The sequence below is a fragment of the Equus przewalskii genome, chromosome 3, assembly GCF_037783145.1.
Source record: "Equus przewalskii isolate Varuska chromosome 3, EquPr2, whole genome shotgun sequence".
Classification (NCBI taxonomy): Eukaryota; Metazoa; Chordata; class Mammalia; order Perissodactyla; family Equidae; genus Equus; species Equus przewalskii.
The window spans coordinates 55,279,255-55,299,205 of record NC_091833.1 but is presented as its reverse complement, the minus strand read 5'-3'; the positions used below and the strand labels follow the sequence as shown (position 1 = coordinate 55,299,205).

General features: G+C 39.9%; 1 protein-coding gene across 7 annotated transcripts in view; it reads right to left on the bottom strand.

The window, feature by feature from the left end:
* Positions 1–825: 825 nt before the first annotated feature.
* The window catches only part of RASGEF1B (RasGEF domain family member 1B), a 701,851-nt gene continuing 682,725 nt past the window's right edge, over positions 826–19,951 (bottom strand). For all 7 annotated transcript variants that reach the window (XM_070614553.1, XM_070614551.1, XM_070614552.1 and 4 more), the window contains 10 exons: positions 15,712–15,924; positions 15,148–15,222; positions 13,718–13,813; positions 13,499–13,601; positions 12,678–12,757; positions 11,505–11,600; positions 7,538–7,633; positions 7,047–7,170; positions 5,791–5,863; positions 826–2,951 (listed from right to left, as the gene is read on the bottom strand). In XM_070614553.1, the coding sequence (XP_070470654.1) occupies positions 2,927–2,951; positions 5,791–5,863; positions 7,047–7,170; positions 7,538–7,633; positions 11,505–11,600; positions 12,678–12,757; positions 13,499–13,601; positions 13,718–13,813; positions 15,148–15,222; positions 15,712–15,924 (981 nt within the window). In that variant the 3' untranslated portion in view covers positions 826–2,926. The remainder of the gene's footprint in view (positions 2,952–5,790; positions 5,864–7,046; positions 7,171–7,537; positions 7,634–11,504; positions 11,601–12,677; positions 12,758–13,498; positions 13,602–13,717; positions 13,814–15,147; positions 15,223–15,711; positions 15,925–19,951) is intronic.

The window sequence follows — 19,951 nt, the reverse complement described above, 5'->3', positions numbered from 1 at the left end:
GAGGAAATGGACAGGGGGGCCAGAGCCAGGTCAAGTGGAGAGGGAAGGCTGAAAAGCTTCAGAAACAAAGGCAAGACAACCCGTTTCCAATGATGTTCTTTGTTAGATGAAAGGCAGGCCAATGTTCTTTGTTAGATGAAAGGCAGGCCACCCCTGGGGAACTCTTGGGCCTGTGTCCTCAGAAACAAGGGACATTTCAAGTAGTGAAAGGTGCACTCTTCTTTTCCTACCAAACCCAGCTAGTTCAGAGGCTCCCTCCAGGCCTCAGCTTAAAGCCTGCTTCTTTGGAACACACGGCGTGCCCGGACGGGTCACATCCCCGATCAAAATCTACTGACTGACATTGCCCGGCGCTGTTTACGCTTGTATTTACCAGGCTTCTATCCACCCACATAAATTATAAATGCACCTATAAGCTGCTGGGGAGTCGCCAATCCACACACAGCACAAAGAGGAGCAGAGTAAATGATTTCTACAGATAACTCAATACACGGTTTAAACCTCTGGCCTATCTGGGGCTATCTATGAGAATGGTAACTCTTTCTGTGAAAACTTTTTGTTTAAATAGCATTTTTAAATTACATATTTTTTAAGCCTAATACAACTTTTAGGAAAATTTTTTCAGTACATACCTTTATGTATCTAAGGCCATAATAGAGACCTTATAGCATTTTTGCAAACTCACTGTAACGCTCAATGATCAGGGGCCAGCAAACTTTCTGTAAAGGGCCAGAGAGTAAATATTTGAGGCTTTGTCACAGTCTCTGTCGCAACCATATACTCTGTAGCAGAAAGCAGCCACAAGAAAATGCGTAAACAAATGTGTGACTGTGTTCCAATAAAAGTTTATTTATGGACATTGAAATTTGAATTTCATATAATTTTCACGTATCATGAAATATTATCCTTGTTTTGATTTTTTTCAACCATTGTTACCTCGTGGGCCATACGAAACGGGCACACTTGGCCAGCAGTGCATAGCCTGCCGACCCCTGATGTAGAGGGTTGAAAGATAAACATAGCTGCTGTTCCCGCAACAACTCCAGGGAAAGGCAGCACCTGGGACAGGCCTGAAGGGTAGGTGCCTTGCCACCGTAAGCGGATCCAGGGCCAGCAGCATCAGCATCCCCTGGGCCGCCCCCAGGCCTACAGAATCCAAATCTGCGCGTAAGCAAGATGCCCAGGTTATCTGCAAGTTTGAAGATTATACTGACGTTTGAGAAGCTTGGCAGTGTGGTTTAAAGCTCTGGAATGAGAAGGCCTAGTTCAACTCTTTGGGCCTCTCATTAGCTATGTGGCCTTGGACAAATCATCGTGATCATTAATATGCCCACGCCTAAAAAGTGGGGATGATGAGCCATGCTAAACACTAGAAAGTGCCCGGCAAGTGCTGTTTATTAAATGCGAACCACGATTCATTTTTAGAAAATAAACACCCACGTGCATACTCCTAAAGGACGATTCATCCAGGAAGGACACCTTTTCAGCCAGTCACTTGAGCTGAACTACTGCGACTCCGGCCACCACCCACCCAACAATCCCATCCATAAAAGAAAGGAAGGACGCCACAACTCCTGGCCGCAGAGTGTAAAATATATTGATGGTTGTAAAGGGACAACCTGGAGACATCTGAGGTCTGCTGAGATGGCGTGCAGCATACAGACATGCTCTGTGTTCTGAAACCATGTCATTAAGTTTTCAAATACATCTCTGTTTGGAACACGATGCTTTGTGTTTTTCATTAGCACGGTTTACTACTCTACAGTTTCTAGAGTAAATAAATAAATGGCTGTTTGCAGAGCGACTACAGACTTCTTTAGATGTTTAACAAGGTGAACTGTTTCACAATCAGATCCACCTCTCAGTTTACAGTGAGATGTTTTTCATTCATTTTGTTCACGGCTGTCGGGGAGGGGGCAGTGGTAACTTCTCCAATTTATTCCTTGTTCACATGTTTAGTCACCAACAGACACCACAAGGTAATGAAAAATAACAGTCTGTTAAAAAAATTAAATTGTAATTAGGCCATGGGTTTTTCCAAGATCCTGCAAGTCAGATAATTTAAATTTACAAGAGAAAAAAAAAATAGGCGTCATGGAAAACTAAGTAACAAAACACTACTGAAAAATACATCTGGAGAACATAGTGGTCAGTTGTAAACAGCTCAGAAGGGCAGAGAAAACAAAAAGTCCTTCTGGATCGTTGAGCAGTCCAATGACAAACTCATTTTTTTTTTCCCCCTAGTGGCTATTTTCCTACCACAGTGTTGAGCTTCATCATTATATTAAATAACTTATATGGGTAAAAAGGAGTTTGCTAACCAGCAGCCAACTCAAAACCTTGTAGGAAGAGGGGGGAGAGGAATTTACAACACAGCACACGCTAAGGGAAACGAAGTCCGCAGTCAGCGTCCAACCAGTCTCACCCCTCCTGGCAACGCCACTGAGCTGAAGTTTGGGATCTAAACGGAGGGGTTTCTACCCCCTCCCTCCTCCCCCTTTTTCATTTAAGTTAACAAAGAAACATGGGCTTCCTAAGAGCCAGCACTCAGCTGGGCAAGTCCCATTAGCAGCAAATGTTCAACCAAATAAAAGAAACACACACACAAAAGAAAGCTCCATCCAGGTGCGGAGCAGTGATTCACATGGAAATTCCAGGAGATGAATCATGCGCAGAGCTGCGATCTTCAGAGAACTCTTTCTCAAGTGTCTTCAGTGAACATTTCAGTCTCACAAAATCTGAGTCAGTCTGTCCGCTGTGGGAAATTACATTCCCCATCTGCTCCGGAGTGGGCTTGCTTGCAGGGACTTTACGATTTTTTGTGGTACGAGATGCCAGAAAACAAAGGCCAGCCCCTCGATGATCTGTGTGGTGGAGGCGGCAGCAGCAGCAGCAGCAGCAGCAGCGGCGGTCAACATCCCAGCTGTTAGACTCTGCCTAAGAGGCTCGACCTGAGTAATAAATATAAGAAGGAAGGTAGCCGATTATTTGAATTAGGATTAAAATGCCTTGCCTAATACTAGTTTCATCTTTCCTAGGATTTAAGTTTCATTTTACATAGTTAAAAAGAGGAAGAAAAAAAATATCAAGCATTGAAGTCCTTCCGGGTTTTTTTGAGAACTGCATGTCACTTAAATATTTATTAATGGAGATGGCAAAAGCTTTGTTTACAGTAAATCTATATCTTGAGTGGCTTTATATTAAAACAAAAGGAACAAACGAATGTGATTAATGATAAAAGCTTTTAGCTATGCACTGGTCTCATCACCTCATCTGTTACTTAGTACACATAAGCATCCTCACATTCCATGCCCATTGAGAGCATTAAATAACAAGTGACAAGAAAGGTGTCTGCCCTCAGAGGTGTGTTTGTCATTGCCACTGCTGAACCTAAATATTTGAATGAATGGCTCTGGGGCTGGCAGGAAAAGTGTCTATGTAAAAATATCTTATTGCCTTCAAAGCTAACAAATATACAAGTTTTCAGGTAAGTACTATCATTCTAGAATAATTAGTCTTAGCATCCACTTAACACGTGGTTTTGCAAATCATTGTAGCCTATTTTCTTTTGTTTATCCTCTGTGGTGGCTATGCCTTGGCCAACACCTGCGGGCACCCGATGTCATTCCTCAGCACAGGAGCATGTGTCCGGTGCAATGGCAGACGTGAAGGGAAGACCCTGTGCTTGCCCTCAAGGGTCCTACACGGTGGTTGGTAAAAGAAACAAAACAACACGTGGTCTGTCACAGGAGAGGACAATTGCCTTAGAGTGCACGAGTTCAGGAGGGACTCTTTCTGGGGAAAGATGGTCAGGGAGGGGAGGCACTGGAGTGGGGCCTTGAGAAGAGACAGGATGTGGAAAAGGCAGACAGCATGGCTTACAGCAGACTCGAAGGAGAGTCTGTCCTTCAAGGCCCCTCAAAAACAATTTTAACATGGAAACTAGTCCTTTATACCAAAGAATACACCTTCATGTCTTTATATACATATTTCCTTATGTGCCATTCATTCTATTTGTGTCACTGCTGGTTCCTCAGCAAATTCTCATCAGAAGCATCATGACTGTGCACTTCTGAGTTGAGCACAAGTGCAGACAATTCACGGATTTGCGCGTGAATTTAAGCCGGTAGTGGGCACTCTCTTTCTCACGTTACATTCCCAAATTCTCCACGAAATTCTTTGGTCATATTTCAACCAATCAAAAGTTCAGCGTTATTGTACACTGTGCATACAGTACACTCAGATACAGGAAGAGATTATATAATGTAATCTTCGGCTTTTACTAACAACCCTTTGACTTACAAACCCTTCCAAACTAACCACTAATCAACAAGAGCATGGCATAAAAAAGCAACGATCAGAAAAGAATAACAACCAGAAAAGTACGCGGTTGGTTTGGATTATTTGAATTTGTAATATTTGTGTGGAATCACAGGAAAGGCAGACACCAGGTATCATTTATGGACAGCCAATTTATCTGCTTACCAATTTTTTTAAAAAAAAAATCTCTAAAAAAAGTAACAATAGCTGAGCTGTACTCAGGGGCTTTACCAACTTCAAGTTTTTAAAAAACAGAAAGGGGGGATTAAAAAGAGGAGCAATATCAGTGGCGAAGTTCATCTAAAAAGGATAACTACAGGGAGTAATTCCCAAATCTTATCCAACAAGATGGTACTCTGAGGCTCATGCTTTACACATGAATAATATTAAAGAGCACAGTGAATATCCTTTAATACCAACACAAAATAATACAAAATTTTAATATAAACGTGCCATTAGCAGGCAAAAAATTTCACAAAAGGAGAATGGGGCATCTGTCACATTCCCTTGATAGCAGGTGTTGGCCATGCCTTCCCCTGTGTCTGGACTCAAAGAAACATCTCCAGTCTTACCTATCACTGTGGCCTGTTCTCAGGATAGTAATTCGAAGGCCTCTCTACCTACCCCGTCCTCAGTGAGAGGTACAAAGGCCTAAATTTTCCTTTGACACAAACAAGGTCACAAGAAACCAACTGTTATGGTAAATACCCTGGTTCCTGAAACCTAGCCCAATATCAATCGTATTGAAGTCTCCCAAACGACTTCGGGAAAAAGAGAAAATGTGTGTGTCAACCCTGGTACAAAAAAGCACATGCTCCCAGAGACTTTTAGTAGAAATACAAATAGAGCAATTTTGATTTTATTATTACTACATCCTGGGCTGCTTTTGCCTATTAAAGTATCTCGCATGGTTACAATACGAATTTACCTATCTCAGTTTTGGGCTAACACAACTTCTAAATTTGAAGAGATTCTGGATTATGCTGTAAGTCCCAACTCTGTCTCGCTCAAACCAAAGACGGCACCAAGATCCAGTCCATAAGCGACACGTTCAAATTTACTGAACCAACTGGTACTTAGGCCTGTTGTTATCTCAGGTCAAATAAAATTTTAGTATTAGAACTATTCAGAAATATAGTCCGAGCTTCTTATCTTTTAAATGAAGAAAACAAATTGGTTCTCTTGTTTGCATATTATGGGGTAATTACAGTTCCTCATTCCATAAAATAACAGGAGATAGAAGGAAGAACAGAGTCACTGTATATCTGCCAGTATAAAAAAACGGAAGGCAATAAAACTGAATGATGGCAATGAGGCTTGTAAGCCACAAAGACCCAGTTAACGAGAGAAAAGGTGCAGAGGACTTCGGACACGCAGACAGGGACTTCCTATGGAAAGTATGTGGCTTTCTTCAAGTAAGTCCAACATCTCCTTTAGATTTGCACAGCAATGAGAAGCAATGAGACTCACCTTAAGGACTTCCATCTGTCTTTCTCTATATGATTCTCAGGCCCTTCACTCTCATAGGAAGCCAAGTAGAGAGCTGCAAACAACCAGAAGAAAAGAACGCATTACTACTGAGGCCTTCTGATACTCATGCACCACCCTCCACCCGCTGTTCAACCTGAGCCCAACCCTGCAGCAAAGCACACTCTTTAAATATCAAATGACACCTGAGAAGCTTCAGGGTTTCATTAAGAAGATGGAATATCACTTCGCCACAACCGACCATCTCGATAAAACTCCAAAGGCCTCTAGGCCAAAAAAGCACTTAACTAACTAAGAAACAATTCATGAGGCAAAAAGACTTACAAATGCAAGCCACACGATGCCATCACACGCTCACATTTATGTTCTTTAGAAAGAAGGCCACAGGAGGAGATCCTTTCCTCATAGCACCGATTTTTTAAAAACCCTTAGTAGGTAAAAAGACAGATTTTCTAGGCCAATTTTTCACCGTTCTAATAGTTTTTCTTTAATTTTAAGTCAAAAAGAGTCTTCATCCAAAGATTTAAAAGCCTGTTCTCAATCCTATTTGTAGAGGTGACCATCAATCCAGTGCCCTCTGGGATGGGTAATGGTCATTCAAAATGCTCTTCAGTCATTATCATCAACACCATCAATCTACTATGAGAAACTGCTGGTTAATAAGGCTATTGATTTCTGTAGTATTAGGACACCGATCAATAGACTAAATCCTCAAGTCTTTTACAAACTTCAACTCTCTTCTGGTCAATTTTTTCTGTACACAATCACTGTTTCTGCTTCAAATTCCCTAACGTTTTAACAGGTCAAGACTTTCCACTACTTTTTAAAACAGCAGGAGGCAGCAACTAAATGTTTTGTTTGTTTATTTGTTTTCCAATTACCTGAACATCAACATAACATAAAACACCTTTTTTTGTCTACTGAAGCAAGCCCAAATAAGGGGAAAAAAATCTTTCGATAAGTTTCCATTTGTGCCGAAAGCACTGCAGAGCTAGAGTTATAAAGCATATTTAAACACAGAAAGATACTATTTCTGGGTCAATAGTGAGTGCCTGACTCAAATATTTTAGGGCTAAATCAAAAAGTTTTCTGTGCAACAGAAAACTCTTAAGATGGAATAGGTCAGAAGGCAGGCCTCATGCTGTACGAGGAACCAGGCACCAAGCATTTATACACTAATTTCCTAATTGTAGGGTTTTGGGATGCTGGTGGTAGGCCGAGCTGAAGGGCCTACTCACCATCTTCGCTGAAGACTGGTACCGTGAGCAGATATTGCAAGATCTTCCGGTCCCTCTCAAATGGACACTCTACTTGTTTCCACGTCATGAATTCACTCACTTGTTTGGCCAGTTCCCAAAATTTCTAGAGAAGAATAAAATGAAATAATTTAAAGGCAGTCATCAAAAATGAGCTTCCATGAGCTTGGAAGAGATAATACCATTTAATGTTTCCCTCTGGCTTCTAATCTTCTGAACTACACAGTTTTCTTGATTTAATAAAAACCACGTATAGGTATTTGCTAGGTAGAGGTAAAAATTTACTCAAGTACCTTCAGATAATAATGAACAATAATGGTGCAGCTAATTTATTCTACTCGGTACTGTTATTTTCTTACAAAATAGCAGAGAAAGAGAAAACCTGGTTCTACAACTTCAGAGTCAGTTTAAGCTGCCTGGCTTGGGATGCCATGCTAGACAGGCTTGCTCAGAATTTTGCAGCCTATCCTTACCTCAAAGTTGACATGGCCGTTTGGAAGGCGGTTGGCACAGCCTTCATTGAGGAAATAAATATCTTTGATTAAAAGACTGAAGAAGGGTATCACAATCTAGAAAAAACAAAAGATCCTCGTTTGTTTTGGGCAAACAAACATTTGGTCTCTCATCAAACAAAACAAGAAATTAATGAACAACATTAACTCTGGATTACATAAAAGCCTATGGTGAATCAAGATACAGTGTTTTGTTTACCTCCTATGAGAGCAGCTTCCTCCCTTACATAATTTTGCTTAAGCTGCAAATGCTATTAATAACCCAAACACAGCAGAGACAAGTGGCACTGGGAAGTGGATGGCTTCATGTTGTTCCTACAGTTCTATTTTTCTCATTGCAATAGCATATAATAAAATCTGAAAAGTTCTGGCTGTAATCAAAGGAAAAAGATCTAAAAGAATTCTTGCTTTTCATTTAGCAACCCCTTAGTGAGAGCCAAACATTAACAGAATACCCCTGGCTGCAGGCACCACGATTTTAAGATGTGTGCCCCATCTCCCTGCTAGAATCTCTATTTATATCATTTAGACATCTACATTTCAGATGAACTTTTTTTTAGATGAACATTTTTTCACCCATGAAGACATTGCTGAAGATAACGTGAGAGCTCAGGGTTTTAGGTAATAGTTGCTACAAACTTTCTATTGAGTAAACCTGGTCTTGGCATGACAGCAAGCAAGCACCTGTACTCATGGGAAATCACCAAAGAAGTACCTTGCACAACGTGTTGTGAGATGTGCCCAAGTGAAGGAGGAATATAAGTGTGTAAATTAAAATTAGTGGTTGTTTAAAAAACAAGGAACTTTCTTTAGTAAGACTTTCCTGCCTCACATCTTTGGTTTGAGGAGGTGGTGTTTAATTAATTAACCTAAAATAATAATCTCTTTAAAAAGTATCCTAAATCCTACAAAGCCCATAAGGAACACAGAGCAGAGCTCAGACACAGTAACTGTCTACTTTCTCTCATTAAATGGCAATACGTTTCTGAAGATTCTAAATTTGCCACAATGCAAATAAGGCTCCAAACACAAACTGTGGGCCTATGTTGTTTACCCAGAGCAGGTTTTTGAAGTTTCCCTAAGCTTATGACTCATGCGGTACATCTAGACTAAACGACTGGGAGATCTGGAAAACATACGTTTTGGCTCATACATGAAAACATTAAGTATCAATTTTCACTTCTAGAGAGATATTCAGATTTTCCCGTAAAGTCATTAAAAAAAAACCCAAGCTTTGATTATTTTTTGTTTCACTGATCTCCAAAAACAGCCAAAGTGAATCTTCAGTTTCCACAGCCCCTTTGAATATACATTTAATCATTTGCTATTGTCCGTGGAAGTCTCTACAGCTGAATTAGTAAAGATCCCCTTGCTACCTTCTCCTTCAATATGACTGGCCATTTCTCTATTATTTTAGAACTAAACAGTCAGAGCAGCAATGATAAAAGCACCCCTGAACCTCGCTTCTTTGAAAGATCCCTTGTGATGGGAAGCACTGGGCTTTGGATTCTGTGAGACCTCAGTTTAAAATTTGGCTCCAGCATTTACTAACATTATAAGCCAAGAGTCTGAAAACTGTGGCCCGTGGGTCACCTGGGCTCACCACCTGTTTTGGTATGGCCTAGGAGCTGTACATTTTACATTTTTAAATGACTGGAAAAATATCAAAAGAATAATATTTCATGAGCATAAAAATTATATGAAATTCAAATTACAGTGGCCAGACAGCTTTACTGGAAAACAGCCATGCTGGTTCATTCATCCACGTATCGTCATGTCTGCCTTTGGGCATTACATCACAGCTGAGTAGTGGTAACAGAGATCGTATAGCTGACAAAGCCTAAAATGTTTATGATCTGGCTCTTAATATAAAAAGTTTGCCAACCCCTAGTATAAACCTAACATACTCACAAAGTCTAGTTTCCTCACCTTAAAATGGGAAGAGTAGTAACTACCTCACTGAGTTGTGGTGAGGACTGAATTAAATAGTACAGGTTTTACCTCAATTAAGCACATGAGACATGCGTAGCCACAGAACAAATAGCTATTTAAAGATCATTTAAAGGCCTCTGTGTGGAAGACAGATTTGATTTGTTCTATGATATGGCACCTAGAGATATGCCACTTCAGCCACATAAACTTAAGATCTGAAAGAATATCAAAGATTCTATTACTCTAGTCATGTTGTCAAGAAGATTTTAAAATAGGAAATTACTTAGGAATAAAGGGAGTCGACTCTCACTTCAAAAAAGGAAAAAGAATCCCAAGTCTTTTAAATAAAAGATGGATTTTACCCAGAAATATTTTCATTCATTGCCTCTGAGATCAATTGTTAAAAAGAAAGCCAATTTTTTTAAATGGTAGTGATTTCATTTGTTTCATGAACTAGAGAGAACAATTCATATGCTCACATAGAACTGGTTAAAAAAATAACAAAAATAAGCAGACAATTTATTAAATGAGGTAAAGGGTAAATACTTTGAACGTTTTTTTTCTGAAAAAAGCTATTCGAGACCCACAAACACAATATTCAGTGAGATCTTTCCAGGGGCTTGGACCTCAGAATTACTGTGGCCAATGCTGCAGCTCCCTACTCAGAGCAAGGATTCTACAGCCACCCTACTGAGGCGGAGCCCACCTAACTCTCACTGAGGGTCACGCAGAGGAGCCCCACATCCAACCCAGAGAGGTGAGTGAGAGGCTGCAGACAGCCTCCAACGTATCCTGAAACTTCAGGGTCCTGGGATCCTCTGATGCACACACTCACTTTCTGAAGCTTAAAAAAACCTCTGATTAGATCTTTTTCAATCTAGTCACAGGAGTGCTGGGATTTGGGCAAGTAAAATTGACAAGCTAGTCACTCCATTGGGCTAAACTGAGACAGTTCTCTCTGCTTCGTCCCCTCTCTGACCTTGTTTCTTTACTAAAAAAAAAAGTTAATATATTTACAGTATTTCTCAAACATTATCACAACTGATATGTTGGATTTTGTTGAGAACAATTCAGCATTTGGAAAAGCTGGGGTTTCTTTTTGTGTTTGTTTTTATTTTACATCATTGAGGCAAAAGCTTTTTAGAGGGAAGTCATTGAGATGCCCTGAAATGTCTTTTACCCTCATTTTCTTTTACTTGTTAAAGATACAGTTTAAGTTGAAAGATGGACAGAATCTAAGCAGAAAATAAATTTCATCAAGCAAACTTCATTAGCCCATTTTCCATAACCAGGTATTTACTTCTGAAATAACATGATTCCCAAATGTGGAAACAACTTATCCTTCCTATCTAAGGAAATACGACACTGAAACGTGCCAAGAAAGGACTCTCAGAGTCAAGAGTAGGGTCGATCCAGGATCATATTAAATTGTTTAAGGGGAGGGGAGAGTAAGGATCATTAATTTCTCAGACATCATTCCTGTACTTTTTCTGCCACCCACATATCCAATTAGTAACAGGCCTAATGTTACTGCAACTAACCTACTTTCTGAAAATAAATGACTGAACCATGGGAGGTAAGCTCATTCTTTTAAGAGAAAAGGTTATATTAAGTCAGCTACCTTGTAGAGAGCTTAAATGTCTCTTTTTCCATGAAATCAAATTACTCTCTAACGCCATTTGTCATCCTAAAATATGACTTAATTTATTGCTTGAAATACAACTAAGACATACTACAAAATAATCATTTAAATAACGCAAAAATAACGCAGTAACATATATTTGCAAAGTTTTACACCAAGCCACCTTTCCCTTTCCATGGTCCAACTTTCCTTCAGCACCCCCCATCACTATGTGGCAAGTGGTAAAATTTCTACAGTGTATCAACTTTTTTTCTTAGATCTGAACCACTAAAAGCGGCTCAGTAGTAGGTCACACTGCATTTCTGCACAACAGATAGCAACTCCACCAGGAGTAAAACTCCTTTAAGCACCTACCTTCTCTCTGCTACTGTGAGCAGTTAAAGACCTCTGTGCTGCCCCACGAAGAGCTGTTCGATAATTGTAGAAATTGCTTGAAGGGTCCATCTGATGCTATAGACAAAAAAGAGGAGAGTATTAATTATTTACTTCTCACCTGCAGAAGTTTACAGGATCATACTTTTAACTCTACATAAAAAATTTAAAATAAGTTAGGGAACTCATTAAGAATATGATTTATCCCTCTCATACACACACATAGGCACAAAACACATCAAAATACAAATTTTTCTTTCCTGAGGTTTGGTTTATTTATATAAGCTGATATCAGCTTCAATAATGTTAAACCCAGGCCAAATTCTTTCCAGGTTAACTGTTGAGATTAGTCTTAAATCTGATAACAAAGAGTCAAACACCAGCATGAGAAACAATTTTCTGGTTTCATTTGAAAGTGAGTGGGTCAGCTGATGGTTAGCCACATATAATGATCCAACATTTTGCAGTGAACTTGTTCTTTGTAAATCATTCACAAATAACTGAAGTATAGTGTCAACAAGGAAAAGAAATATGTTAGACAATACGAATAAAGCATAATGTAATATACCCAATGATAATTCCCAATTTGGGGGAAAACTTAGGAAAGTACACTTTCTTATTATCTCCAAAGACAGTAGATTCAAAGCACTAACACACCAAGGAAATAATAACATGAATATGATTCAAACACAAATGCCTTTATGCACAAGTCCAACTACCCTCAGAATCACATTGGAAGGGCTTTTTCACAGGTTAGCTAAACTTGCTGAAAGGATGGTGAATGAACATTTCTGTAGGCATGGGAACTCCGCCCCTCGGACACTGTAAATCAATGAAGTGAGCGTGACGTATTCAATGTATACAATGTGACATATTCAATGTATACAATGTGATGTATTCAATGTACACAATGTGACGTATTCAATGTATACAATGTGATGTCAATTCACCCCAAAACAGACACCTCTCTCTAGGTTACATTAGTCTACCACCTGATTTATGCCTCTCCTCCTGTCTTACTCCCTTTCCTTTCCCTGGGTCTGAAAGGAGACATGGGCTTTCTTCACTAGTGCTATCTGATCAAGAAGCAAGATCACACAGAGGAATCCCACTTTCCAGGTGTAAAATGTTACTTAACATATCAGCTTCACATACCTCAAGAATGTCAAACTTCGCAGTCTTCACTTTGGCCCAAGTTTTTTTCAGTCGAGACACTGGGCTCATATTCATGCCAGCTTCTCATTTAAAATGGAAGGTGCAGGAGAGAAAGTTGAAAGAGAGAAATAAGAAAAGCCATTCTAACTTACACTCTGAAAAAGTGTTCATTACTAAGTGTAGATAAGTTAACTTTATAATAAACTGCCGAACAGTTTCCCAAAGTAGTAGTACCATTTTACACTCCCACCAATGATGTTCGAGAGGGCCAAATCCTCACCAATATTTGGTTCAACCATCTTTTTAACTTAAGTCATTCAAGTGTCTGAAATGGTATTTCACTGTGATTTTAATTTGTGTTTCTCTGATGACTAATCATGGGAAGCACCTTTTCATATACTTATTATCCATTAGTATATCTTCTGTTGTGAAGTGTCCAAGTACTTTACCCTTTTTTCATTGGGTTATTTGCCGTTTTATTATTGATTTGTAGGGTTCTTTATAGATTCTGGATACAAGTTCTTTTTCAACTATACGTATTACAAATATTTTCTCCTATGATATGGCTTGCCTTGATATTTTCTTAATGGCATAAAAGAGAAATTAAATACTAAGTGTATTCCATTAATTCCTGTATACTTAAAAAAGATTATCCGTATTTGCACCAATTTGGATATTTAAAGAATTCTGAATGTTCTGAAACAATTCAGGATTAAAAAGTACAGTTTTAATTAATAAAACTACTATTTGCAAATTTTAAGTGGATACACTTCATAGGACCTGGAAAAATAATGGACATGTATCTTTCAGAAAACACTCACAGATTATTGCCATCAAGGAGTTAAAGTTGCCAATGTTAAAACACTCGCGAGCTACGTCAATGAAATACTCAATCATTCTAGCCCGGTGCTTCTTCTTCACAGGCTGTACAGAAAAAGAAAAAAGAGGGCAATTAGTCAACATGGAGGCCCAACAGATGTAAAATAAGTACAAATAAACAATGTAGAGAGCTGGGAGACAAAGAACGGTCATTTTCTCACCATGCAGATTTCTGTAGCAACCAAGTAGCTGAGGCGATTAAACCATTCCACGTATGCCTCTAGGTTTCGTGTCTTCTTCCGTTCACTGTAGCAACTCTGAAGAGAAAGCAAAGGAGCAGATGACTTGGAGGGAAAAAGGTGTATCAGGCTCTCATTTTTGTCAGAGATGGGCCTTTATTCTCAGTTTATGGATTAGGAAAGCTTTCTAGGAAAAGAGGGAGAACCACTGACATTCTCAACTCTCCTTACAGAAATATCAAAATTTCTTGTACATTCCAGTGAAACCCCTAAGGTCTAGAAATGCACTCTGATGCATTCATGACAGTGCCCTTCCCTCCCAGGAAATGAAGTTACTCTGGGTGGGAACTGCTCTCAGAAGGACAATTCAAAGGAACAGTTTGGCTGCATTTTAAAACAATCTTGAATGCTGCATGGAGTGTGAATACCAATTGATATCAACACAGCCAGGAGAAGCTGAAGCATGCAGGGGACTAGAAAATTTTCTCTTAAATTAAGTCTAGGACAAAATTTTGGAGCATCATGAAGCAAAAAACTAAATATCTTCCAAGGTGGATAAATGGGAGTCTATACCATCACAGTGCGTAGGGTGAATCACACATTGTTCAAAAGCAAAAGGAGTTAAGCTCATCTCAGAGTTCAAGGCCAAGCCTGAACAGGTTAATTACAGCCCTCTTTCCTTCCTTCCAAAAGCAACAAACAAAAAAGTCCCCTAGCCTTCTATTGCAAAACCTCATCTTCACTTCCTGTACTCAGGGAAACTATTCTCAGGCCGGAGGACAGCTGTTGCCCCTACTCCCAAAGGGGAGCGTTCATTAGTGGGTGATACAGTCTTTGCCTAACAATTCAAAACGCTTCTAGAGGACGCTGGGGAAAAACATTTGTTATGTACGTATACTGATTTTATAGTCCATGCCCAGTGTTATTTTCTTTACATGGGCTTCACTCAGGCAATAAACCTGTCGTGAGGGTTCACCTTAAAACAAGAGGCAAGGCAGTAAAGACCCTTCCTCAGCACACTGGATGTGCATCCTGTCTTTACTGCCCACGCTATTGTTGAATCATGAGTAGAGCGTTCTGTCCTATTTTCTTTCTGACTTAATCTGCTAAAACCATTAAGCTTTTATCTCCTACCTCCATCTCCACAAATGCCTGCCTCCACTTGCTTATTAAATTTCCCAGTAAGGAGGAAGAAGAGGCTAAAAGTTAGTGACAGGATAAAAATATCGTACAGACACTGGGAGACATAGCTCAAAAAAAACTACAGTGAATCAGACACGGCTAATGAAAAGAAACTTCCTGATTTTAAAACCTACACCAAGTAGTTCCAATTTCTGTCTCTTGTACCCACTGTCACAGACTAAGGAATCCCATTTCCCATTTCAAGGCTGACCTCTGGGTAGACTGATTACCTTGTCATTGTCCAAAGGGTCCTTCTGCACAAATGCCTGAACGAATTCTTCTGGACCAATATAATTGAGCCTTTCCTGAAACACAAACCCAGCAGGTCAACAGTAGTAATGAAAATGAGAAGAAATTCCATCTACAAGTCCATCTACTGTCTTTTGGCATTACTCCCATTTTTTTATGCAGCTTATAAAATGAACCTTTAACCCTACAATTGTCATCATCTTCAAGGTCTGAAGAGAGGCAATTTTCTGCTTAGATCAATGCTTCACCAGATAGCGAAAGACTGAGCAAGTTATGGAAAAATTAATTAGAGGGGGAAGAAGAGGAAAGTCAATAAACTCTTTGCTCTTCAGTCTTGCTTAGTATTTATTTTTAAAGTGAATTCCCAGAATATCAGAAACATTCATATTCAAATGTCTAAAAAAAACATCTTTCAGTTATTTCATAGATTATTTCCCATTTGGATTATTCTAACCTCTCCTGTGACATCACTGCTGACAAACTCATTGGTTGCCAAAGCAAACCGAGCCTGTGGTTATAAAGGGCGAGGATGACAAGGGCCTTACCAGCTCTATGTGAGTCAGCTGCTGGGCCAATGTGTAAGGGTCACTGCAGACAGTAATGATGTCCCTTTGTATGGACTGTGGCTTGGTCTTGAGGACTGTGAGCCGATCTGTGGACGTGGAGCTGATTTTCGCCAGGACCTCCTCGTACTGGGTGAGCGCAGCGAGCTTGCGGATTAGACACTGGATCATCTGCTGGACATTCTTCCTATATGTCTGCCCGGGAATCAGCAAAGGATTACGTCCTCGCTCTGCAAGTCTATTTCCACCACTATGCAAACTCAGAGACGATGCACTTCAACGATTTTACTTTGATACTGGAGAACCACCTTGGTTCAGGGGAGTTATAGGAGGAGTCAGGCTAGCTCTAACGGTTTACAAGAAACACACATAAAACGTCTATTGAGACCTGTAAGATTTAGTTCTTCTCTTGGGCTGCTTTTGAGAATATAATTCAGATCGGACCATGAAAACACTATAGTGATGTTTTAGATTAGCTACTGAGGGAATCCAGCATAATAAGAACCCCATGTAACTAAATGTTCTCTGGGCTGGCACAGAAATACACTGTTTACTTTTGGTAGGTTAAAATGCACTGATCTCAAATGAGAGCATCCTTTTCCTATCCTTTTTCTTCAGGGCCACCTTCTTGATTTCCCAGTCTCACTAGTCCGAGGCTCGGACAGCTACCTCACAGAAACACACCATTAGCTCCCACTCACCCCCTAACCACCTTCCTGACTTCCACGTATAACATGGGCTACCACAAGGAAGCCGTGGATATTCATTTTTGGTATCTGACCTCCATCTGGCTCCTGTCCATTTCTTTTGCATTCTAGAATCCGTGTTAAGGTTTACAACCAAACTCTTCCACATGGCAATCCTCCTATGATGCTACTACCACCTGCCACTGTGTTCACTATTGCATTATGATATGGTCCCAACACTTAAGGGAGATTGGTTTTAAAAGCAACGCATGTATTATAGATAAATGTCAATCTCTTGACTTTTAAAACACTTAAGTCAAAGAAATCACTTCACACTCAATCCCTAGGGGACAGTTATCACAACGTGATAAGGATTATGGAGCTCTTTTATTCTTCCTTTTCTAGCCAAAAATCGCCAAACAACAATTGTCCTCCTAGGTTAATTATGATGCCTGTATCAAAGAAAGGCACACAGGCTGATTCAGTGCTAACTCAGTCCTCAGGTTAAGAGCTCCAGGAGGACAGTCCCAGTGAATTTACAGCTGTAGAAAAGCAATGCTCATGCTTCACTGCCTAACCAGCTCCTTTTAAAAAGGTACCACAATATCATTTCCTGAGATTAATCATCTGAAAATTAAATGGCATCTTACTAACAAGTACCCTTTTTTTTTCCCCCTGAGGAGGATTAGTGCGGAGATAACATCTGTTGCCAATCTTCCTCTACTTTGTATGTGGGACGCCACCACAGCGTGACTGACAAGTGGTGTAGGTCTGCGCCTGGGATCCAAACCCATGAACCCAGGCCACCCAATCAGAGAGTGCTGAATTTAACCACTATGCCACAGGGCCAGTGCCTGGTACCATATTTTTTTACAGAGGCAATCTGGTTTACCAGAGCATATTACAAAAACTCAAATGAATAGATATTTGCATACTTAACCCAAGGAAAACTACAAACATATTTGAAAATGATCAGTTCTCACATAGTCAAGACAGAAAAAGCAAACACAGTCCTCTTTTTCTTTTCTTCTTGTCTACTTGTCTGGTGTGTATACCACTGAGTTCTTTAAACTGGTCCACTAGTTGACCTTTTTTTCTGTCTACATTCACAGCCAACCCTAAAATCACTAATGAAATACCTTAAGCGTTTAAAAAATGGAATCTTCAAAAAACCTATCTTCTACACAGCATTAAGACTGTCAGTTTAGAAGATGCTATCTATTTGGTAATACACTTATCACTCGAAGAAAATGTCTCTGTCTTTGGAATTCAAAGCAGTTCAAGGCTAAATTGAGGGCTATTTTAATTTCCTCATCCCAGGGTATGAGAGGTGGGCAAAATGGGTGAGGAGGGTCAAAAAGTACAAACTGCTCGTTCTAAAATAAATAAGTCCTGGGGATGTAATGTACAGCATGGTGACTACAGTTAACAACGCTGTACTGCATATTTAAAAGTTGCTTAAGAGTGTAGATCTTAAAAGTTCTCATCACAAGAAAAAAAAAGCTTTGTAACTATGTAGGTTGGCAGATGTTAACTAGACTTATTGTATGATCATTTTATAATATATACAAATATTAAATCAGGTTGCACACTTGAAAATAATAGAATGTTATATATCAATTCTAACTCAATAAAACAAATAAAAATAAAATAAATTCCTGTTTCTCTTGCTGCTTCTTTCATCATCTTGAGTTACACTAAAAATCTATGAACTTAAACGGTTTTTTCAGTCTTCTGTCCCAAATGTCATAGTCAATGATCCCCAAGTGGTTCTGACACACAGCCAAGTGTGAGAACCAACGCTCTCCCAGCATCTCCGGTGAAACATTCTCATTCTACACTTTAAAAAATGCTTCTTTAGGGAAGAGGTAGATAAATGTTCAGTAAAGGGTTCAGCTGGTGAGCAAAAAGCAGCAAAACATAAGGGAAAAATGTATACAATAGGGTATAGAGGAAAAGCTGTTCAAATGACAAAGAACTAGTCTCTGTGTGCGTGTGGGTGTGTGTGAGCAAGAGAACATGTATGTGTGTGACCTCTTTTAAAAGTTTCCTGCCCCCATTTCATTCTACTCAAGAAACCAAGCTTTGTGTTGTTAAGCATGCTTCCTTCCTGAGTCATGAATTGCTAAATATGCACTTATTCTTTTTTATAACTTCAAATGCCAGTGACAGTAATTACCTGGCAAATAAAGACAGAATAAAGACCAGCCCCTTAAGGAAGAGAAAATTGCATTCTACCCACTATAGTTATTTGTCATGTAATTCAATCATTAGTTTCATTTCGTGTTTCTTGCAGGCAAATCCTAATAAGCCGCTTCATTTTGGGCCAATCCCCAGGGGGGAACATATTAAGCCAAATTATGCAAAACTGGCCTAGCAGATTCAGAAGAACCAGACTAAATCACATATAGGGCACACCTGGATTCATTGACTGCCAAAAAAAAAAAAAATCCCTAAAATCCCAGGCGAGAAGCAACAAGTCCCAACCAGAGCCCACACTCCTTCCCGCGGAGGGAAATGGTTTTTTCCTATTCCAGTAATTAATTAGTTTGTTCATTCGTTCGTCTGTTCATTCAAACACTACTGGGTGCCTATTAAATGCCAGGCACTGAGGTAGGAGTCAGGGATGCTATAGTGAGCAAATGGGGCACAGCATGGAGTCTAGTGGGGGAGAAACAAGCCATCAAAAAACCAAGTAATTACTAACCACAGAGTGCTATGAAGGAAATAGCGGTGGAAGCTAACAATGGGGTGGTGATCGTGGTCGGTGTGGTGAGGGAAGGTCTCTGAGGAGAGGCACTTAAGCACAGGACAGATAAGTGGCCTGCTAAGCAAAGAACTGAGGAAAGAGCACCATCACAAAATTCTAGAGCTAAGAGGGACATGAACACAGGGCAGTTACTTTTATGATTTACAGAAATGCAGAAGGAAGAAGGAATTTAGGGACTTGCCAAAGCACACTCAGATCAACCGGCTGCCGAGGGTGGACCCGATTCTGAACACTGGGTAGATGTAGATGAAGGAACAGCATCTCCCTGTAGAGCCCAACCTGCCCAAGGAAGCTGACATCTCTCCAGCAACCCAAGGTTAATCAACTCCTGGGTTAGACCTGGCTTATCTTCTCATCTCCTCTTTTCACACACAAAACCATCTGAAAATCTCAAGGTTTAGCAAGGGTTTGTTATTAACACAGGAGTACTGATAAGAAGCCAGGTCAGAGGGCTGTTTGGACGCACCCCTTGAGTGGCTTGATCCTGTTAAAAAGAAGATAGGATCCAATGTGGCCAACACATGTCGAAATCATCTCCCTCTCTGACTCCCAGGACAAGAAGGATAAAAAGCCATCCATTTGGCTTCAAAACACTAACTTTTTACCTAAAAAGAAAACGATTTTTAAGGTGTTCCTTTTGGAAAGGACCAAGTCACTAATTCTAACATTTAAAGAGACGATAGAGGGAAGGTAACCTGACTGCCACATCAAGTCAAGGACCTAAATACAACTTAACTGACATGAAGCACTGACTGACTCAGGGTTC